This window comes from Pempheris klunzingeri, chromosome 14 (assembly GCF_042242105.1).
Source record: "Pempheris klunzingeri isolate RE-2024b chromosome 14, fPemKlu1.hap1, whole genome shotgun sequence".
Lineage (NCBI taxonomy): Eukaryota > Metazoa > Chordata > Actinopteri > Acropomatiformes > Pempheridae > Pempheris > Pempheris klunzingeri.
Genome location: NC_092025.1, coordinates 695748 through 719438, shown reverse-complemented (window position 1 = coordinate 719438; position 23691 = coordinate 695748). Strand labels below are relative to the sequence as shown.

General features: G+C 45.2%; 1 protein-coding gene across 1 annotated transcript in view; it reads left to right on the top strand.

Annotated features, from left to right (window-relative positions):
- Window positions 1-3443: 3443 nt before the first annotated feature.
- srrm3 (serine/arginine repetitive matrix 3) overlaps window positions 3444-23691 on the top strand; it is a 31300-nt gene continuing 11052 nt past the window's right edge. The window contains exons 1-9 of the mRNA XM_070843317.1: window positions 3444-3733; window positions 12374-12475; window positions 17765-17866; window positions 18418-18498; window positions 18987-19055; window positions 21174-21209; window positions 21479-21529; window positions 22150-22257; window positions 23450-23612. Coding sequence (XP_070699418.1) covers window positions 3444-3733; window positions 12374-12475; window positions 17765-17866; window positions 18418-18498; window positions 18987-19055; window positions 21174-21209; window positions 21479-21529; window positions 22150-22257; window positions 23450-23612 — 1002 coding nt within the window. The remainder of the gene's footprint in view (window positions 3734-12373; window positions 12476-17764; window positions 17867-18417; window positions 18499-18986; window positions 19056-21173; window positions 21210-21478; window positions 21530-22149; window positions 22258-23449; window positions 23613-23691) is intronic.

Sequence of the window (23691 nt, the reverse complement as noted above, 5' to 3'; positions counted from 1 at the left end):
CCTCATGGTGGCGCTAGAAGTCATTAGGATTCATCCAGTCAAATGTCATGACAACACATCCAATACTTATTTATATATTTCTGTTAATAATAAAAATTGTGATGTATTGCAAATTGCACTCTTGTTGCCATGATATAGACATGTGCATGCAGTGCACTGTCACAGTAAAGACGCTAAGCAGTAAAATGTATTGCAGTGACAGATTGTGATGCTAAACAAACCACTGCATCACAAACAGGAAATCACTGACCTGCTGACTGCCTTCATTGCTCCCAATTTGGAGCTCCTGAGGTCCAGTCCTTGTGTAAATTTGCTTGTAATAATAAAGGCAGTCAGCTGGTAACCTATCCACCCATAGAGGCAGACCGGCCTAGTAATCAAATATCCCAACAGATTGATGCAGATTCACCAGATTGACGGCGCCCAGGGGGCAGGGGCTCCACAGCATAATAAAAATGATGTGATTTACTTTTTGTTAATGATATATTTAGATAAAATCCCCAATGGAAGAAAAATAAAAAATCACTGTAATCACAGCGTGGCTCATGTCCAGGCAATACCCTCTAATGTCTCATTAGCCTAATGCAACATTAGACTCCTAATGAGACTATGATTTTTTCACTGTGTGGCCACGGTGAATGTTATCCTTATTAATTGAGCTTTAAGTGTGTTATCCATCTACTGAATGTGATCAGATGAGTCAGCCCGGCGTGGGCATCCAGAGACCGTGTCATTGAGAGATCATGATTCCTGCAGGGGAATTACAGCAACCCCTCAACATTTAGCGTCATTTTACGCTGCAGGCTTGTTTAATGATGTCTGCTGAGGACGGGCTGCGGTGGCGACACCCCAGAGGCCTCGACAGCAGCAGCATCCAATCAAGGATCTGCTGAGGAAACTACAAGTACAGGTTAGGAAAAGACAGCGGGAGGCATCTTCCTGCTCTCAGTGGAGAGAAGACACGATGGCTGATGGCTCTTTCTTTGGTTATAACAGCAATCAGCGCCATTGCTCCAAAAACGACTATTGAATATTCAAGTGCACATTATCTCTTAGTGATATGAGAAAGAACTGATGGGGACACTTGCTGCATGTAGCTAAACAACTTCACTTAGCATAATGACTCATTACAAACTGGGTTTGTCTTAAACACCCTCGCTATAATATGTTGGTGCCACCATTAATGCAGTAGCTCCAGATAACCTTCAGTCCCTGTAGAGGACTCCAGCACAATTAATTGTGTGCTCTGCTGCCTTATCAACTCACTGACAACTCTCCCTTTCTGCTCTGATTCTTTTCATTACACAATTAAATGATTTAGTTGTCTTAACTTGAAAGAGAGCAGATTTTTTTTTTTTGCGTGTCCCCTTTGGGAACGAAAGGACAGACTGCAGAATGATGCATTGGCATAATGAGATGGCTCGATATTTACAGCATGAACACAGGCTGGCGCTTGGCCTGCAGCCTCTGACTACCACATCTGGTGCTGTGGAGAATTTCATTTGAGATAGGAGGGTCCTTTCCCAAAGATGTTCAGGTGATATCTATGATAGAAGAATTTCAAACAGCTTCTTATGTTTGGTCAGGTGCATATGGTGAAAATCGTAGGTCTGTTAGCAGGAGCGACCAGGTTTCCAAGACATGATGTCCAGCACAAATGGGATTAGCAGTGTCCTCCCCTCTGGCGGAAAGATCCAGACCTGAGCAGTGCAGCTCAAGCTTTCACAGCCACTAACCAGCTGGTGTAATAAAAAAAAAAAAAGTGGAAGGCAGGAAAGAGAAAGAGAAGCCCATTGTTCCTGTTCTGACATTTCTGCTCAATTAGTAGAATACAAGGTCATGTTAACTGACTTCCTCCCCATCTCATATAAAGGTCCTTTGTGTTGCTTGCGTCAACTCGGGAGAGAAATTTTCCCTCGAATCTTCTACAGAGATGTTTTGTGACGAGTGTTTGAAGATGAAAGATTGCTGTCATGGAATATCAAGTGCCGATTTACTGTATAATAGATTCAGCGATGATGCCTCCTGCTGTCCTGCCACCTGTTCTGTCAGCCAAGAGCCGTGTCGCTGCGTTCAGATCCACGGCTCGTTTACCAGTGCACGGCACTTCAAAAACAAGCACATCCCTATTAACTAGTCAAAGAATTGCAGAACCAGCTCCAGTAGAGAGAACCGCCTGCCTACATGGCACAAGATGCTCGTACACTCCCAACGATTAGGTGAAATAAGTCGGGGTAAGACGCTAGTGAAGTTGTTGAGGTTTGTCCGTCCAGTCTCAGTGTCATCCTGCCTCCGCTGCTCCGTGTGTGACAGTGATGAAGTGCCTCCGCTGGGCTGTTTTGTCTCCTCAGTGAAAAATGAAGCCATTAGATGTAGAGGGAGAGGACCGGTGCTGGGCAGCCGAGGCTCGTGGGCATGCGAAGGCCTTCCTCCCTTCCTGCATGTTCTACACGGGCCTTAACAGGACAATCCATCTTAATCAGAGCGCGGTCCGTGCAGCACTTGTACCAGACGACTTTTTATTCACCAAAATGACAAGCTCATCATTTAATCAGTAAATGAGCCAGAAACAGAAAGGTTGAGCAAGTCAAAAACAAAGAATGCATCCAGTGTCGGTGCCATAAAAGCAGTCAAGTTATATTAAAGACAAATCAGTCATTTCCACACTCTTCCCATCACCTGGTTTGTTGTTGCAGAGTTCTTCCAGTGTCTTTGTCCTTAAGCTGCTTAGTGCCTTCCACTCTCGTGCTCCTTTCACTCTAATACTGTATGTATGGTGTATGACCTTGGTTTACAGCTTCAATTTGGTTCTGGAGATAAGAGAGTTTTAAAAGGGAGTATTATTTTCACTCCTTCCCCCCTCTAGGCACAACTTTGGGCTGTTGACTCATGGAGCAGCATTTGCTGCCAGTGCTGTCACTGGCAATGCACATCTACATGCACACACGGCATGCGTGTGCATGTTTGTGCATGTGTATACAGTATGTTGACGGGCACTGCTCAGTCCAGGCAGAAACGCTGCAGCCTGCCCACACGTATTAACATCTCAGCTCACCTTCAGCATGTACTGTGAATTCTCCGAATGTTTGTGGCTTACTCTCCATCTGAATAGGTTGTTGTACAGGCAAAATCTGGATGTCAGTAGCCAGCTTTGTGTTTGGGGGGGGCCTTCAGGGAGCTCTTTGGAGCCTTCAAAATGAAGAATATCCTTATGTTTTACTAAATGTATGCCATGTCAATAAGAATTATTCTCTCTCACCACTATTAACAGTGCATAGAATTCAGTAATAAGTCATCCACAGCCAAAATCCTACATGGGGGATGTCGGAAAGTCTGGACATTAAATCATTAACATGACATAACTGCTAAACTCCACAGGGGTTACCCTGTTTTCAGCTGACAGTTTCTCTCCTTCATCTGTGTCGCTACAGAGTTCAGTAATCATGTACGATGCAGCGAGGGTGCCATCGCCTAAGGACGGCGCAAATGGGATGGCTCAGCCCGTGGTCCCCGGAGCAGGAGCAGGAACAGCTGCAGGGTCAGCAGGGCCAACGCCGTCTGCAGTCCTACAAGCTAAACCTGAGGATGGACAGCCAGGTACGGAGGAGGAGGAGGGGACCAAAGCGGAGCCCGTCCTGGTGAAAAAGCCTCACAGAGAGATTCTGGACCACGAGAGGAAGAGGAGGGTGGAGCTCAAATGTATGGAGCTCCAGGAGATGATGGAGGAGCAGGGGTAAGTAGAATCACTGACCATAGTACTACAGCGTGAAATATGTCTCTTCTTCTTCTCGTCTTTGGCAACCAGGACCAGGTAGTCTTACATAGCAGCGTGACGTTCAGATCTCCCAGATGGACTGCCACTGATGCACAGTTGACATTCATCAAGTTGAAACAAGCAGTTTAGTGTGAAGCTTGTGATTTTACTTAATCCAATTTTGGCACAAAAAAGTCATGAAAAACACTCTGCATGAAGCCCAAGATGTATTAAGCACCGACACTCAACATGCGAGCACGCACTCCAGCTGCACTGGGAGTTTGATGTCAGATGACATTACCGTTTTCAGTGATACATTAGTTGTTTATTTTTCCTTTACAATACAGTTATTGGGGAGCTGGTTGGAGTGCAGGCCATGAAAGCACTCTCTGTGTAGTCAAGAACTTGACATTGACAGGTATGTACCTGCAGGGGTGCTGATCTCACAAGCTGCACCAAAACATAACATTCAAAATCTGTTACCTGCCAAAAGTCATTTTTGTTGCAATATTGGGAAGAAAAAAAACAAGCCCCTGTAGAGGAGTGTAGTAAACATCAGGGGCTGTGGTGCATAGCAGCTGTGTTTGTTGATGTAGCCGCTTTTAGCAGCGTGGTATGGAAACGGAGGGGGGGGGGGGGTCAGGATGAATGCATTATCAGGCCTGTATTATGACCAGTGATTTCACCTTTTTCAATCCCTTTAAAAGCCGTGTATTTGTGGTAGAGAGCATGACGTGAAACAAATCTGCCACAAATTAAACTAATGTCCTTGTGTGAAGGGATGCTCTGATCCTGAGGGTAACTGTTTCCTGGAATAAGAAACAGTCCCCATTAGGTGAAGGACTCTACAGGGACCATTTTGTCAGAGACCGAGGTGCTTCCTGCTTGGCCAGCTGCCCCATTTAACATAATTGGCAATGTTCACAATCAGCCACTCGGTGAGGGATCATGCTCTTGTCACTGTTAGTGGCCCCTGCTTGCTGGTTGGACACCTGTGGAGGACACTCTCTGGGTGTCTGGTGATTCTGCAGTGGGTTAGTGACCCACACTGTGCTAGTTTTTCGAAATTGTGAAACATTTCATGTTGAAAAATAGTTTTGTTAATAATCTGATTTCAATCTATTGAATAGAAAGCGGTTGGTAAAGTATAAAATGACATGACTTGAGCAGGTGGGAACAGCAAATCCTGGTAATTCCTAAAATCAAGATTGCTCCATGTAACGTCCTTATAAATTAAAGCAATGGCAGGAATTTAAAATCACAGGTGAAATTGATCCCCCTCCCCTCAACACACACACACACACACACACACACACACACACACACACATATAAACACCATTTCCAGGGCTTGAGGGTTAGAAATTCACACATCAGCAGCCATTTTTGCTTCACAATCTTGTGCATGTCGTAGCGTTACTCATCCGTGACGATGCTGCATCGTTGCGTCCAACACTTGAACTTTGCATTAATGGACTTATCCTCAAGTAATGGTTATTAGTGAGGTTGCCATAGAGACAGCAGCAAATAACACAGGCCAGGCCAGCGTAGTCTGTTTCATTAGTATGATATGTGTCCTCCAGCACAAAGCTGGGAGGCGCTCAGTCTGTGCTGACTCTGAGGCCATGAAAATTGTAGTGACTGCAGTCGGCCTTATTCCACAATCTCAAGGCTTCTCTCGGGCTGATCTGCACATTCACACACACACGCACACACACACACTACTGATTGTATAACCAAATCTCCCAGGCAAACCCCAGGCTAGCTTAGACCGTAATTAATGACGAGCTCTGTGATCCTATGTCAGCAGTGAGAAAATTCACTTTCCCCTCTGATACCTCACGGCATTTTGTTCACATCATGTTCTTCACATACACGAAGCCGGGTAATCCATAATGTGTGGGGGCATTTAATTGAATAAATGGCAAGCTAATTAGTGGGGGGTTGCTTTTTGATAAAGGTGAGATATGAGATGCAACAAATCCAAATTTGAGCACCAGCATGTGGCGTTAGTGATTCTCTGTTTGTGTTTCCTCCTCTCCTTCCCACTGCTGATTATACCATGTTAGAGTATGGAGATGAGTTAAATGCATGCTTCGGTGGGGCGTTTTGAGAAGGTGGAGATGGATTAGACTTCCCTCCCTTTCCCGAGCATGACTGGGCTTGTCAGACAGTGGGGGCCTCATTAAGACTGCAGGGTAATGGTTGAACCGTGACAGATTGATGTTACTGAAAGGAACTGCTGGACTTACCAAAAAAATGTAAAAAAATAAAGGAGTGAATGCATTTCAACCATCTGTCAAGGTCCACTCATCTCCTGGCCGGGGGTAGACATAGTTTGAGCGTGATGTAAAAGAGTCATGATGTGTAGTGGAACAGTGTAGTGGCAGGCAGCAGCTTGGCTAATGATGACAGAACACAAAGAGACCAGACACCCGCGCTGACCAGCTCCACTCACTCGTCAGACGGTGCAGGCTCGACTGGCAGACAGTCGCACTTGAAGGACGGCGACCACTCAGCTGAGTGTTAAAGCTCTGGACAGACTCGAGTCATCTTGTTAAGCTACAATAAAAGGAGAATCTCATTTGCCAGCTTGGCTCAGCACAGCTCCCCTTGCCTCTCCAATTTCTAATGTTCCTCTTTAAATGAGAGGGTGTGTGTGCATGTGTGCAGGATTAAGGGATAGAGCAGGGGATGAAACACAGGGATAGACGGGGAGAGCAATGCCAGGCATTAGACACAATTAAAATGGTGGCTGGAGTCTGTTTTCATTTGTTGTGGGTTTAAGCCAGCGGGCTCAGCCCCTACGTCACCCCCGAGTCCCCGTCCTGACTGAGGCCTCGGTGAAGGATTAGGCTGGGGGGCAGGTTGGCCTGCCTCCCTCTCTACCCCTGCCAGCATGGCAGACACTCCCCTCTTCCCTTTACACACAGGCCCTCAATCCAGCCGAGCTCTTCTCCAGATAAGGCCGGGATAAATAGTCTGTCATGAGTGATGGCCTCACCCTGGGAGCCAATTAGACGGGCTCGGCAATTAAAAGAGTCTGTTCATTTAGCTGTTCGAGGCCTGGCAGCGCCCCCCATTCATTGGGGCACTGAGGGCTTGGCTGCTGCGGGGAACATTGCCCTCTTTATGTATATTGGATGTGCTGGAGGTAACATACATCGGGCCGTTTGAAGCACGGTCTGTTATAGCAGGTCTTTGAGGAGATGGTACACAACTAAAGCAAAAATCAGAACACACTGCATGTACTGAGCGTTTGAGCTGAGTGTCTTCTATCGAGCGAGTTTGGCCACCGTATGAGAACATAGTTCACCGACTCAAGGGCTGCTCTGCACGCACAGGTCCAGATTTCTATTTCAAGGGTGTTTTTCCACACTAATTGAGGCATAATGATTGTGCATGATGTGAACTCCTGTGGTGTCTGAGCCTTTTTCCAGCTCTCTAATGAGCTCTCTTCACAGGTCCTCACTCACTCTAATCTGCAGGCTAGGCGCGATTCCCTTAAAACGCCCCGTACACGCATGTGCACAATGCATGCACACACAGTTGGGTTGACAACAAAGAGGCAACAAGATGAAATTGTCCACCCATAATAAAGTGGGTATAAGGTCTTTCTTATGCATGCACGACACTGTCCGTACCACCAATGGTAAGAGCTTTGTGAAGAGGCAGAAGATGTTACTTCTCCTGCTTCACCGAGCAGAAAAATTACATCTGCATGTGTGCATTGAAAAATTAATATCTGCTGGCCGTAAAGTAGAGTAGAGAGGTGTAGCCCGGCACAAGCAAAAGAGACACAACGCCACACCGAGATAACTGAATTTGTGCACAATAAAGGCATACAAGCAACTTTATCCCAAGACAGAGGAGTCCACATTAAACTGAGACAGAAAGGAAAGAGGTTAATTGTTGTAGTTGGGAGCTAAATTGCTGCATTTTGGCCACTACTGCTGTGGTGTTCCTTTAATAACATCTACAGTGACACTTCTTGAATTGCAAGAGAGGGATCTTATTAAGAGAGCTGCTCTCAGAGCCCCCAAGGCCAGAGCAAATAACTATCTCTGCTCTGATGGAGAGGGTTTCCTGCAAGCCAAATCCAGCGTCATAAGACGATAAGCCGGTGTCCTATAAGACTGAAATTGGAGAGAAAGCATCTCAGGGAGAATGACCCATTTTGTACATACTCACCAGGGGGCTTCCAAGCCAATATAGTACGGCACCGCTAGACAAAAGTGCTTCAAATGCTGTTGTTACAGGAGGTCTTAGAGAAGATGAGCAATCAGAAAGACTGGCAATGGCAGATTGTGCTGCTCCAACCATTGATCTGCTTACGCTGTGGGGGAGGTGAAAAGAGCAGCTTTATATAGTGGGAGAAAGGTGTGCTCTTCCTTTGCCGCTCTCTCCGTCTGGTCCAGCCGGTACCTGTTATCTAACCAGAAAATCTATGACTGTATAGAGCATCAATTGAAAATCCACTCCACTTGAGAGTTAAACTATCTCACTGTGGCACTCAGTAGGTCGTTTTAATTCTGCCCCTGAAATAGAAATGTGGGGGTGTTCGGGTTTGCCTTCCCTTGTTCCCAGCAACATTCAATCTTACTAACTACATTGGCATCACTTTGCCTCTGTGCTCTTTGCAGTGAGATTGATGGCTACAGAGTTTCCTAGGTGTACAGCAGCGCCTGGGGACAACTTGTATAAAAAAGGCACTTCAGACATCAAACACACACACACACACACACACACACACACACACACACACACACTTACATATGCCCACACATCCTCATCAAATCGATGACTTATCAGCGTAAGGATGGTCTCTGGGCCACAACTATTCATTTTCCAGGATTGCGAGTTAATGGGGGGAATCTGTGGGTGCTCGGAGCTGTCTAATTACTCCAATCAAGTTCTTTAATCGTGGTGATTTTTCATGGCTGGGGTGGCGGGGAGCCCCTCGCTCTGATCGATGTGCCCTGTCTCTCTCCGCCCAAATCAGTGGGACTTTGCATGCTGTAGGCAAAGGGCCTGGGCTAAATGGCTTTCATTTGACTCCACTTGGCTGACTCTGGCCTCTGAGCGGTCCCACTTCACACACATCCACACACACAAATGAAAATATTCATGTGTGCATTTAACATTAAATTTCAAATGGAATTTGCTGTGAGTGGCCGCTCCAAACAGCCCCTCCTCCGTACTGTGTCAGGGCAGAACAGATGGTGTGTTAGGCAGAAAGTAGCTACCTTTACAGCTGCAAGAAGTGCTAATTAAGTGTGCAGAGGAGAGACGTGTTGTTTCAGTGTGCTCATCCTAATAGCTTCTGACAAACACCCAATATGTGGCCATTAGCACAGATTGATTCAGACCTCACAATGGGGTTTTTTTTGCCTAACTTCCCTTAAAAGCTACTCAAAAGTTTGGAGTTTTTGTTCTGAAATTCTAAGCATGATCTTATTTTCTTTAGATTTCTTTTGTCCAAAGACTTTTCGCTCTGCAGGTGACCCACCATTAACCAGGTTCCTGCAGGCACCCAGGTGCCCCCAGCTCATACTTCTAAACCCCAGGATGTTTGTTGAAGCAGCACCACTGCTGGGCATGTACTCTCTGACTTTGGTTGGTAAGGGAGACCGATCAAACAGTACCCAGCAGTGCTGTGCCCCATGCCACGAAGCTGTGCAGAGCTTCAGAGTCAAGCAATTCAGCGGAAGGACAAGGACGAGTAGAGGGAGAAGCAAGAGGAGGACTAGGGGATTCTGCAGGTCATATGTCAACAGAGGCTTTAGCGTCACAAGCTCTGGCCCCTCATTTCTTGCTTTAGCTGGCGTGACAACAGAGATAGCTGCAGGCGCCAACGTCCTCACCATCATCGGCACAATGTGAAGAAGAAAGCCCGACAGCCTTGGCATCTGTTTGGCCGGAGCGCATTCAGATTCACAGCCGGTATCCTTTCTGAGCCTTCTCATCCTTTTACCCGTTGTGTGCCCTTATTCGATCCACAACCACAGCAGACAGCTGAGAACATGCCGGGGCCGCTGTGGAGTTGTCTGGAAGCAGCAAACGTATGGCGATGATGGCTCATGGATGGAGCATGGAAAGCCATGAATATAAAGTGTGTGTTTGTGGCCTCCATTGTGCAGAGTTGACAGCTTCTGGGCTGGGAGATTGCCATACAGCAGGACCTGATGGTGCTGTCACACCGGCTGGCTTCCTCTCTGCTGGGCCATCTTCCAGCTATTTCAGCTCTCCATCACACTTCTCCTAATCTCATTCTCCGCACCGTCAATGTGCCGATAGCTCAAGCCCAGAATACATGGTATCAGCTGCTATATTTAATCTGCGAAAAGCAAACACTCCTCACACTAATGCTATTTCCACGCTGAAATGAGCCACTGGTTAATTTCACAATCCAGTTTATAGAATCAGTCCTGCAAGGATCCCCAGCTAAGAGAGCGACAGTGAGAGAATGTGTTTCAGCACTGAGTGACTGACTGACAGCTCCCCTGCACTTTTACCTCCACAAGTGGAGCTCACATGTCAGATGTTATCACCTGTTAAACAGAGAAATAAACCGCATGGCCAGAAGCTTGTGCCTGCACATAATTTAGTGTGCTTCTGCTCTGGAGCTCTTTTTACTGTATAGTGTGGGTCCCCCAATTAAATCTTTATGCTCGAGCAGAGAAGTCTGACACTGTGGGGCTCCCTCATTTGGGGATGTAAACAGGATGTGTAATGTTGCCATGGAGTCAGTGAGTTAGCAGTGAGCAGTCTGTGTTTTAGCCGATATTTGTTTACATTTTGGTGAATTGGCACCATTGAAAGTATGCCGAATTAGCTATTAGCAGTTCCTGTTTGCAAGAAAACCATGGATGTACAGACAACTGACACTGGATATCCTTGATACCGATGAAAACTTAAAAACATGTTGATTCTCAGGCAAGTTCTGTAGTTATGACAAGAATCTTTTTTTCTAAGGGGAGTTTTGGATGCACTCAACTTGGGCAATCAGGCATTAAGGGTTTTAAGTACCTCCAATACCTCTATGAGCTGTGTTTCACAAAACATCCGCCAAGCAGCACCTCATAAAAATCACAATTAACTAATTAACACTTGTATTTTCCTTTTTAAAAGAGACCATACAAAAAACAAAGCATAAAAACGAACACAGGGTTTTTTATATCTCTGAACAGGGCCAGGCTGGTTGTTTCCAGTCTTTATGCTAAGCCGAGCTAACCATCTTCACATTTACTTACAAACATGAACGTGGCATCAGTCTTCTCATCTACATTCTCAGCCAGAGAGCACTAAGTGATGTACAGTTCCTCAGTGCTTTGGTTATTGCATGTGGAGCTCACATTTCAGATCTTATCCCTCACCAAATGAGCAAATATGAGTTGATGAGTATGAGATGATGGGTTTTTTTGTTTTTTTTTAACCACTATACTGTGAATGCAGGCCATTTTTAGTGGTTGATAATTACTGAACAACATGCCCTTGTTCTGAACTTGGTATGAACTACAGTATATTATTAATGGTTGAGGCTCCCAGTCAGTCTAACTCTATGGTATCTGGCTCCTGGCCACGCTTTCACAGCTTTATTAGTTCTGTCCCTTTCCCCTCCCTCCTCCATCCTCCTGTCTCATTTTCTTTTTCTTCTGCCTGTGTAGCTCATTACATCTCATTCCCACAGCCAGAGCAGAATGTGCAGATGATGTGAAGATGGTGTGAATACACCAGGAGATCAGCTCGGTCCACAGTGCATTGAAGAAGCCATGTTCTGTCGAGTTCACGGACGGCCATAATTATCCTATGAGAACCTATAGAACACACTGGACAGAAGATACTTTATTCCCTCTGTCGCACTTGTTCAGACAGGCAGCTGGAGTTATTACTGTGTCCCTCACAGGGCTGCCAGTAGATACAGTCTAACAGAGGCAGGCCTGTGGTCACAGGCTCGTGCTCGACACTTGTGTTATTCACAAACTGCGAGGATGTAGCCCCCAGCTGTATGCATGAAATGTTTTATTTTGATTCATTTGTTATCAACGGCGCCAAATAGGATCACAGTGAAATGAAAGTATAACTGATCTCTTTGATGCTCTTCTGTTGCCCCAAAAGACACGGAAAGAGAAAAATCCAGATATTGTTAATTAGACAATATGAAAACAAATTAACAACGTGACATAGACGATCATTTGTTCCATGTTCCACTGCAGCGGTCCACTGTATTCTGTCACTGTCGCGCTGCCCCACAGTTAATCTCAACCCAGTGAGTCATGACACTCTGCTTGCAGAATAAAACATGACATGCAGTCCGGGCCAGAACAAGGAGCGCAGCATGGTTTGGAGAGGTTGACAATAACTTATCTGAATTACTTATCTAGCCAAGTGTCATTGTTGGTTACGGTCAGAAGATGGTCTTTGCCATTTGTTCGGACCCTACATGATAGTGGGGGATGACACGGCTCCTACATGGGCATCTGGCACTTATGACAGATGACAATTAGCTTCGCCAGTGCCCCTGCTGCATTCAGTGCTGTTATTAAAGGCTGCTGCTTGCTGAGCAGTCAATGTGTGTGTGAGACTCTACTAACTGTTGTGTCTTTACGTCTATCCTCAGGTACACAGAAGAAGAGATTCGACAGAAAGTGAGCACATTCAGACAAATGCTGATGGACAAGGAGGGCGTAATCACCAGAGAGGGCTCACACACACAGCCAGCGTGAGTTACCCCTGCACGTCAGGTTTAATGTCTGTGTTGTGTCCATTAGCGGTGTAACGCAAAGCTGCTATCAGTGTCTTTTTATGTCACACAAATATCTGTATTCAGCAGTGGTGAGTAAGTACTGAGATCACCACAGAACAGAGATACTGCTGCAGGTCATGCATTTAGAATGTCACCTAAAGCACAAAAGCATAAACATCAGTTATCATTGACGTACCAAAAGTAAAAGTATCCATTGTTGTATGATCGGACTGTAATTAATGATGGATCCATGTATACATCACTTTAATGTTGCAGCTGCTAAAGGTGGGGCTAATTTTAACTCCCCTCTAACGTCTTTAACGTCTAAACTGAGTCTAAATAAAAGCTTTGTAACTTTTAATGCCGGAGTGGAAATAGAGCAGGAGGTTAGTGGGGAAAAGCACTGGGCCAAATTGTATGATTTTCAAAACTGAGGTTTGTGATGCAATAAGAGGAAGCCCAAGATGGAAATAAAGTTTCTTTAAAGTGTCAGTGAAAGCTCCAAGCTTTGGGAGGATCATGAAGTAAAAATAACAGTCAAGCTTTATCCGGCACTGAACAACTAATCAGGTAAAAACCTGTTGAGAAGTTACGGAGGATGAGCATCGCCAAAAGATTTGGATTCAGAGGAAATGATCTTTGCACATCGGAATAATGTATTTGTAGTCTTTTACAGCCCCAGTGTGCACGCCTGGTTATTCACCTTGACGCCTTTTTTTAGCTCATTTATTAGGGAGCCCAAAGTGTTTTGTAGCCCTGATGGCAGATTAATTAAAAAATAGATACAAATGCTTTATAGCTAATGAATCTTGTAAAAGTAGACAGCAGTAAAGATCAAATTCTAGCAGAAATTGATTTTAAAAGAGGTTATGAGAAATGGCCTGCCAGTCTAATAATGTCTTCAGGCGGTCCGTTCCAAAGAATACGAACTGTAATTGTGAAAGGCCAATACATTTCAATTTGAATCCTTTGCTTTTGACTGATAATGCCTCTCTCTGGATACACGGGGAATGGTTAAACCCCAGTGCTCTGAAAATAATCAGCTGCATTTTAAAGTCTATTCTAAACTCTGCTGGAAGCCAATGAGGCGAAGATTGGCATGATAATTGTCAATTTGTCTAAGCTTCGCTCTAGCTTTGAGGGTGAGGTGGGAGGGAAAGTGTCTCATCTTAATGGAATCAAAATAAACGATTGTGTGTCTTTGTCCAGATCACAGGAGGACACACACACACACACACACACACACACACACACACTCACACACACACACTCACAGATGCCGCTGGTTCAGCCATCAGACACATGAGGAACAGCAACAGCAGGGTGAAGGCGTGGTGGCCCCCCTGAGTCAGTCCTTCACACTGTGTGTGTGTGTGTGTGTGTGTGTGTGTGTGTGAATGATGGAGAGAGGCAGTGTGGCGGTGGCGACGTGACCCGCTGTCTGTGAACTAATGACGGTAATGACGCTGATGCTTCCTGTCTCACAGACTAGACTAATGATTCTCCCTCCTCTGCATCTGAGTCGGCGTCTGACATTGAACCAGACCTCGCTGAAACGAGGAGGACGACGATGGGCGGGGGGGTATACACACTAGGATGACTAGAATAAACAATAGTGGTCCAGAGAAAGTGAAGTGAAGGCACACAAAGCATTGCTTGTGTTGCTTTTCGCATTAGTCCACTCTCAAGGGCACTTCTGAGTCAGGCCAATTTGGGATGTCAGAGCTTACCTCAAATTCTGCAACTTTCCATCTCCAGGAAGGCCTTGATGTGGAAAATTGAAGAAGGTTGTAATTTGCAGTGTTGTTATCCCCCACTTCCCCTCACACTCAGCACTCACCAGACCTCTCTCCTAACTACAGACCCCTTTCTGAAGGAATCTACGTCCTTCTATGCCCACATAGTGAGCCATTAATCAACCGGCAGGCTGGCCCCGTGCAGACTGACGTAGGCCCTAACTGATACCCGCTGTCACCAGCAATAAGCAGATCAACAACAGTGAACTGGTGATGCAGTAGAGGAACCTCACCTCACTTAACGTGGGACCACAAAGAATGTGGTACAAAGTCAGCAGTATGCACATCATAACTGATGGCACCTCCATCAGGATCAGCTGTAACTAATTAGCAAACATTAGGGTTAGCTAGCACGCTAAATTGAGATGGTGAACATGGGAAACAATATCAAATATACCTCACAAACATCAACATATTAAAATGTTATGTTAGCTCATAGCACCAGTGTGTCTGAGCACGGTCTCAGAGAGCCTCTAATGGGGCTGTAGGTTAGTATAGTCCTCTAATATAATCTTTATATATGAAATATATGATTACTGTTATTATTGTGCACATCTTGTGTTGTATTCATGTACTTTATTCTGTGATCAGTTCATGTTATTGTAACACAATTTCAGGCAAAATGAACTGTATGTAGATATAGATATAGAGTATAGGAGCCAGGAGGCTCAGTTTAGACCTCAAATATACTGCTGCCTTCAGTGTGTTTGAGTTTGCCTCGCTGGGAGGTTTTATTCAGATCTTCATCTTTCCCACAGGGACTATTACTATTGACAGGCAAGGCCCCTCAGCTGTGGCTTAATACTCTTACACACTGGCAATAAACAGCCAGCAGTAGGCATGGATGTGCCAGCTCATAACTCTGTTTACCGATGTCCCACATTGATTTCCTGCAGACCAGGTGGGAACACAGAGCGAGAGAAGGAATGCAGTGTGTAAAGCCTCCCGGAGCCATTCGGGCTTACGCAGTGATACTGTCCGATGAGAGCAGGATCAATGGGGAAGCTGACCGTGGGCTTCACAGAGCCCTTCAGTATCTGATGAAATGACCAGCATTTCATTAGCAAACAGCTATATATTTCATTTCAATAAAAATGGATCTGCTAATCGACATATTCCTGATGTAGGTGCGTCCACAGCATCGAGGCCTCCCCCCATGATCACAGAATTGATCAGCTGAGCTTAAACCTCCAGCCCAGTCAGTTCTTCATCGTAACGTGACCACCATGAAGCAGCTACTAGATTTGCCCCCACCCTCATACTGAGGAGTAATCAATCCGACCTCCACCTACCTCCTCCCACAATAACAAACTATAACTCTCTGCAGCAATGGAAATATATCCGGGCCTTCAGCGGCAGAGTGGCTGTCTGAGCGGGGATATGAACGAGCTGCAGTGCTTTGTGCTGCAGCCCTGAGGAGTCCATCACTGCCTGGTCTCAGGGACGGTGGCTGAATAAGGGAGCTTCTTGCCTCACCAGGGCACCATTAAGCACAGGGACACTCACTCATCTGCCTAACAGGGACGCTGTGTTGATCACGACCCAGCTGGGCAGATGTCTCCGGCATATTGGAGCACGGCATCAATTAAGAGATTTGAGACAGGATGGGGAATTAGTTGATTTATCACTAATGACTAAGCATGGGGCCAATAGATAGTTTCAGTTGTTGTTAATTACTCTTTTTGGCAGTGTGCTTCGTTCCTGGACCTACAGAGACTCTAGTCGTAGGCAAAAGGCGCACAAGCTGGCGGCTGAAATGTTGTTTTTAAAAGGCAAAATTGAGATTTTAAATGTGAATTCAGTAAGTGTTGTAAATGTAAAGGTCTCATGGATGAGGGAAAATTCAAGTATAAAGTGCCAAAGTCATGGCATCGCATCCATTACTGCCATATCGCATTTTTAATACTTGTCTGATGTTCAATTCTAGCATCTTTTTTTTGAAGAAGAAAAAAGTCTGTTCATCAGACTGTGAGTGTTGCAGCAGTGTGTTGAGCTCGAACACTTTTCTGTGTATGTGGAAAGGGCTGTCATCGTGAAGTGAGGTTATTTTGCTGGTACTCAGCATCCCTGCTGTGCCCAGTGGCGCTCAGCCAATTAAGGGCTCCGTCGCCTCGTCTCTTCCTAACTAACCATCAGGCCTGAGCCCTGCTCAAATTCTCTGCACACTCTCCTTCCAGACATTTTACACCACTTGTTTTGCTTTCTTCCTACACCTTCCCTCCTGATCTGATGTAAAATTTGCTCTGACTGTGAGCCCCATGTGTGTTTGAGCTCCTTACTCGAGATGCAGCGTCCTTTGCTTTGTCAACTTCTTTCCGTGTGTCACTTTACCTTCTTTGTCTCATTACTCCTGCCTGTTTTCATCTCTCTCTGACTAATTGAGGCTGCATGGTTTGTCAGCGAGGTTATGTCTCTGCCATCATCACTCTAATCCAAATAACCTCTATATATACTTCCATATGCCATATCTGTGTGTAAAAAGTACCAGGATGCCTAGAACATCACCTGCTGGGTTTATAACAATACCGGGACGTGATAAGGTCAGTGAGATAGGACTGCATAAGGGGAAATAATCAGTGTGGTGTGTGTGTTTTTATCAGTATCTTAAGCCCACAAAGAGTCTGCAAGGTCAGGTGTGGTGGATCAGAGGAGGCCACATAAGAGGAGAGGGGGTCATTGGGCAGGGAGGATTAGGGGGCAGGCTGCTGCCATCTGTCTGTATATATACAGACCATTGTGTGTGAGAAACCAGTGGGAACGTACGAATCCCACGAACTGAGCTGTGAGAGCGAGAGAGATGATGTTCTCACTGCCGGGGTGAGAGAAGATTACAAATGTCAGTACAGTCACAGAAGTTTAGTGTGTTTGCGTCACGTGTTTTTACTCCTACATTAGGTGCCAGATGAGGGATGGCAGGGTCGGCCCTCCACTTCGGCCCAGACCGAAAAATATCTGCAACTGTTAGATTGATTGCCATGAAACTGTCTACAGACATTTGTGTCCCCAGACTGCTGATTTCACTTCCACCACCGCAAGGCTGACATTTGTGGTCTTCCTCAAATCCCCTCAGTATGAATTTGGCAAATACTGGTGATACCTTAGCTTTTCATTTAGCATCATCATGTGGTCAAAACTCGAACTGGCTCAATAGTGTCCAGAGTCTGTTGGGTTATAGTTAGCATGCTGACATCATACCTGTTAAACACCTGTATGCTTTGTTTTTGTAGACATGTTAGCATGCTGACATTAGCATTTAGCTCAAAGCACAGCTGTGCCTGACTAGAATCATCTGTAAACATTTTTTATTCCTCTTACTCACAATACTCTCTCTCTCTCTCTCTCTCTCTCTCTCTCTCTCTCTCTCTCTCTCTCTCTCTCTCTCACACACACACACACACATAAATTTAGTGTAAACAGGAAGTTGTGGCCCTGCTTCCACACTTATGATCTTCCATTCATGTGATTTCAGAGTCAACCACCTGCACTATCAGCCTGACGAGTACGAAGGGGACCCTGAATTGGTTGGCTATGAAGATGGAGACTACGGCCACGACTATCACAGCGACAGCAGGTGAAGCACACGTTCAAACACACACGCTGTCTAATGCGAATGTGCTGACCCCTCTGACCCCTGAAGTGGTAGATTAAATCAACCACCTATTATCTCCTTCACATCGCCTCTGGGCGTTTCCTTTGATAACATCCATAAACACAAAATTGATCTCAGGCTACAAATGCTCTTCACACCCTCCGGCTCCACCTCCAGCACCCAGTAACAGCACCTGTTATTTCAGATTTTAGATTTTAGGTCATTTAGATTGTGCATAGTGCATGTGTCACTTTGCAGAAAAGATTAAGTGTAATTTCCTCAAAGCAATTTCCTGTTTCCATTGCAAGATACATTTCATGAATATCGGGTGTTATGGAAGAGTGAATTGAGGAAATGAGAAAACAGACACTTATTACTTATTACTTGCACCTTGTTATCAGCACAGCAGCAAATAACTATAATCAGAACTTTATTCTTTCTGAAAATGATTATAACAGCAATCACTTGTAAATTATTTCTGCCTTTCTCACTCTTGATCTTGCTCTTGATCTCTCTTTCTGTGGCCAATTCAGAGTGAAGAGGAAATCAAGCAGCTCTCCATCCCCTCGTCCAAAGAAAAGGAAGAAGAAGAAATCTGGCCGCCGAAGGAGCCGGTGAGTGGGAAAGGCCTCAGCTGATGAAGTGCTTCGATTGTTCTCCTTCCTCTCTTTTTTCCTGCCTCGCTGACAGAATAATTACACAGTGATTTTGTGAAACAGAATTCCAATAATATTGGTTTCAATATTGCAAATAAGCCATCAGATACTGCAATTGTGGAGACTGGGGGACGAAAGCCGCAGGAAGTCATTAGCAAAGCATAGTTTCATCCTCTATTTTCTTTGGACAAGGTCAGCGAAGACAGACTGAGAGGCTGAGAGAGGTACACTGGTGCTAAAGAGAAGATGAAGAGAAAAGCAGAGGGATGAACAGAGCTAGAGACAAAGAGAGAAAAATCAGCGAGCTATTACAGATTGACACCTTTACTAACAGTGTTCCCCTCTGAAGTGCAGCGTAATGTAAGACAATGACGAGCAAAAAGCCAGAAGTCTGAGGCTCACTTTGCAGTCATGGCATGCAAATGTTTCCTTCTCTCCATCAATAGGTTTGGCAGCTCTTCACCCACTCACAGAGAGAAGAAGAAAAAGAGTGGGAAGAAACACAAGCGAGACAGGTGAGTGTGTACGTGCTGTGAGAGGAACATCAAAAGACAGATACTCTGACTTCTCAAGGGTTTGTCAACAGCTGCTCACAGTGATGTTGAAGAAAGACAAGGAGACGAGAGAAGGGAAAAGGGACAGGAAGAAATACAAGAAGAAAAAGGAAGAGATGGAGGAAAAGAAGAAAGGGCATAGTGAGAAGGAAAGGAAGAAAGAAAAGATGAAAGACAGGGAGGAAAAGGAAGGGAAGAAAGAAAGCAAGTAAGAAAGATGTGATTTAAGGAAGAGTGGTGGGAGGAAATGGGAAATGAGAAAAGGGAATGAAAGATGGGAAGAAAAGGGAAGAAAAAGGAGGGGAAGAGGGGATAGAGAGAAGAGAAAGGGCAGGTGGAAAAGAGGGGAAGGATGAAACAAGGATAAGAAGCATGAAAGGAAGAAAGATTAGATGAAAAGGAAATACAATAAGAAAACAAATACTTGTGCCTTGGGATACCATAACAACAACAAGCCCCTTCCTCTTCCACTTTCTCCCGTTCTGCGCCTGACCGGGGGGGGGGGGCTAAATGTGTTGCTCTAATAACCCAGCCTGTATGGGGGCGCACAGCACAAGAAAAATGAGCCTCTCATCAAATAGCTGAGCATCACTGCACTGCCCCCATCCTTGTTTCCCACTTCTCATCCATCCACACACATCCCAGTCCCCCGTGTCCTCCCCCCTCAGCCCTTCGCCCCCCCCCCAGCCTCGCACCAACGCTGCTCTGCATTGCAGGTACTGTTGATGTATGAATAATGTATAGACGAGGCAGGGGGGAGCAGCATGCAGGGGTCCTCCCCCAGAGTTGCTCTTGATGCGAGTCTCCTTTTTAAGGTGCATATTAGGAGGGGAGGGGCAGATAACAGCTAAAATTCATCCCGCTGCTTGTTTGTAATATACAGCTCACTTTAAGATAATAGTTTATTTTTCACGCCAATTTACCTCTAAATTGCAGATATGCTATCCATCTCCAGGCAGCAGAGGGTGGGATAGGGGATTTAGCTGTGAGCACAGTGTGTGAGAGAAGAAGAGTGAGCGCTGCAGAACAACACCTCGTATACAGTAGTCCCCAGTTGACTCCATCCAGTGGGAAACATGAGCTGCTAGTGGGGCCGCAGCTCTGAGTCACATATCAACCACATACATTACTGTGACAGCTTTATTACTCCCCTTTCAGAGAATCTACACTCCACTGCAAGCTGTAGGTGTGTAAAACAGTGGAGGAGATGGTCTGACTAATCACCATGGAAACTGCAGTGAGGGTGAAAGTGATATGGAGGTGATGTGTCAGTCCAATGCTGAGAACTGAAGGATGGCCACCCCCCCATCATTACTGTATTGTCAAAAACGCGCGCAAAGAGAAACTGAATCTGAGAGTTTATTATTCCTAAGCCCGACACCCAGCACCTGTAGAATACCAAGAGCAGAAAGCCTGCCGTTAGCGCTCCGTGGGGGCTTCTCTGCACATATGGATGAATGCAGACGAATGAGATTGGTTAGCAAGGAGGGAGCTCACACGCACATCTATAAATATTCCATTTAGGAGTTGGCAGAGGAAAAGACACCATCCTCCTGCTGTTAACTTAACCATGTTCGTATTCTGTGACAAATCTAAGGCTGCCACTGGTACACACTGCTGCGTGTGTGTTGTGTTTGTCAGCAAATGTACACTAATAATTTATGAGCGCATGAGTACCTGTATCTGTATATATTATCTGCTGACACACCTCCAGGGACTGTATGTCATTTCAGTATTCTTTGGAGGTGAATTTAAAGATATAAAAAAAAAAGAAACAGAACATAAGCACATGTTGCTCACAGATTAATAACAGCACAGTTTAGGGTTTTGGGTCCAGCCTCCAGCATTTGTCCAACATACGACCTGCAACGTCCTAGAATTTATTTCAAGAAGCAGGTTTAGTAATTCCCAGAACCGCCTCAAATGTGGAGCATGGACTGAGGTAAAAATACCTTCTCAGAGTAAAAGCTCTTATATAAAATCACCACATTACTCAGTAAACCTGTTTCTGGGAGCAGTTAGGTGTTATGTGATGTAGCTGTCATCATTCTAAATAATACGGTGTCTTTATCTTTATAGATCTGCATCTGGCTCCAGGAAAAAGAGGAGATACAGGTGTGTGCTAAACAAGACAAAACTGTTCATCTGAACATGATCAGCACTGTTAACAACATGGTTCATGATGGCGTGCGTCAAAGCACTGTGCTGCAAATGAGTTTTTTCCCTGTGTAAAGTGTGTGTAATGTTATTGTCATTTCTGTCCATTGATTACTGTTTGTTCAAAAAAACAATGCGATCCATATGGGCGAGTGGTACGTTGAGTTCTCTTTTTACATGCTTGAATGCACGCAGCTTCATTATCTGACGTACGGCGTGTGTTTCAGATCGGGCAGCCCAAAGAACAAACACAAAGACAAGAACAAACAGAAAAAGAGGTGAGACACTCGTAGAATCTCTCTGATACTGTATTTACACGTTAATGAGAAACCCCTATATGCCCGCTTATAGCACAGCCTCTCATTTATTATCAGTAAATTCCTCATACAGTTCACTGTACAGTGTGCATTGTGTAAGAATAAGTGAAGCAGAATTAGTCCTCTGCACACAGTAAAACAAACAGCGAACAATAGTCTCAGTCTTCAACAATGGGTTCAAATGGAATCACGTTCAGCCTCTCATAAATTTATATTGCTATTTTACACCCATTATCTCAGGCTCAGACTCTCAGGGAATGTAAATGACTGTAAAGAGTGCATCTTCTGAGCGTTATGTGTGACTTCCACACAATCTCCATGCCATACATCACACCCTGCCTTGATTAGAATATATATTGAAAGTGTTTGGCAGTGCATGAACTGTTTTACATATCAGGAGATAGACTACTGAGCTCGCTGTGTCGTGTTTGTCCCTGTGATGAATGCGCACATACACGTGGCTTTGTGTGTGTGTGTGTGTGTGTGTGTGTGTGTGTGTGTGTGTGTGTGTGTGTGTGTGTGTGCGTGCGTGTGCGTACGCTTGTGTGTGTGTGTGTGTTTGTCCGTTTGCTGTCAACCAGGTCCCCCGGTGAGACTCCCAGCAGGAGTTCACAGCGTCAAGGCAGCTGCTGCAGCTCCCGCAGCGCCTCCCTGTCCTCCACTCGGAGCACCTCCAAATCTCCCACCAGGTAGACCCTTCAACAAACACACACACACACACACGTACGTACGGACACACACACACACACACACACCAGCAGTTGCCCTGGTGACGGTCAGTCCCTCATTCAATTGCTGTTGGTCCAAAAGGAGCTCCTGCCCATGTTTATAATATCCACCACTGAAAGGCAATGATATCTCAGTCTGCAATTATTTTTAGTGTAACGGGGCAGTTACCAAGACATCTGCCCTCCTGTGTGGGTCGTTCTGCTGGTGGCAGAGCAGAATATTTATTTCATGAAGTATTTTAACTTAAGTTTCTGGGCCTGTATTTATCAAACTCTGCAGAATTACAGAAGAAAGATTTGGAGAGAAAACTAGTGAGTGAAAAATTAATTTATTAAGCAGAACCAGATATTATATAAATCAAAACCTGTGGACTACATTACCCACAATGCAAATTGCCGACTGACAGAACCGGTGGAGATTTGATTCATCTGGAGTCCCTCAGCTGTATTATCACAGCTACAGTCACATATAGTGCTCCCCCGGACCTGGAAACGCACTGATGAACAAAGTCGGTGCAGTTTCCTTTTGAATGCAACTGTCAGGTGATCACATGATGACTCAGAGCAGGAGGAGCCAATCACAGACAAGGATTTACGCTGCTTTTTTCTGCTTCATTAGTCATTCTGGAAACATCTCCAGTTGCAACTAAAATAGGAATCAAACAACACTCTGTAATTTTATCATATGCAAATATACAAATGAAATGATGAAATAATGGGAAACTGGTTGGAATGGAAACAAATAGAAAACTAAACTGGGGCAGGAAATAAATTCTAGTGCTGGCAGGCGAGGTACATCAGAGACACCACCACTGATTGTTCATGTAGGAGGCAATGAAGATGCACTGAAAGGGACATTTTAATAAAAACAGGAGGATCAGACTACCCTATTGAGAAACGTGTATATTTAGCTAATATATACTTTATTATGACCTGTGATGTTTTTAGCAGTCACTCCACAACCCAGCCCTGTTCAATCCAACAGTATATCAATCCACATTTATGATCCAACTTATGTTCATCTTAAATTTGCATCAAGTAATTTCGCTTCTATCTTCCATCTAAGTCCACTTGTAGCACATGTGAGCTCTGATCTATGTCCAAACACGATCATTTGTTAAGTGAGTGTTGCTGTGCGGCTCTGCTCTTCCAGGCTGAACTCCAAGCACAAGACAGATGGACAACAGGCGTCCGGCACCTCTCTGTCCCCGGGCCCCAACGCTCCCGCCGCGTGGCACAACGGGGACCACACCCAGCGGAGCCGCAACGGCAAGGCCGGCAGACTCAACCACGCCGAGGCCGAGAAAGGGCACGATGTATGTAATCTCCTCTACTTTGCTCCCACACCCCCACCCTCCCCCTGCCCACTCCAACGGTATCTACCACAGTGTCTGC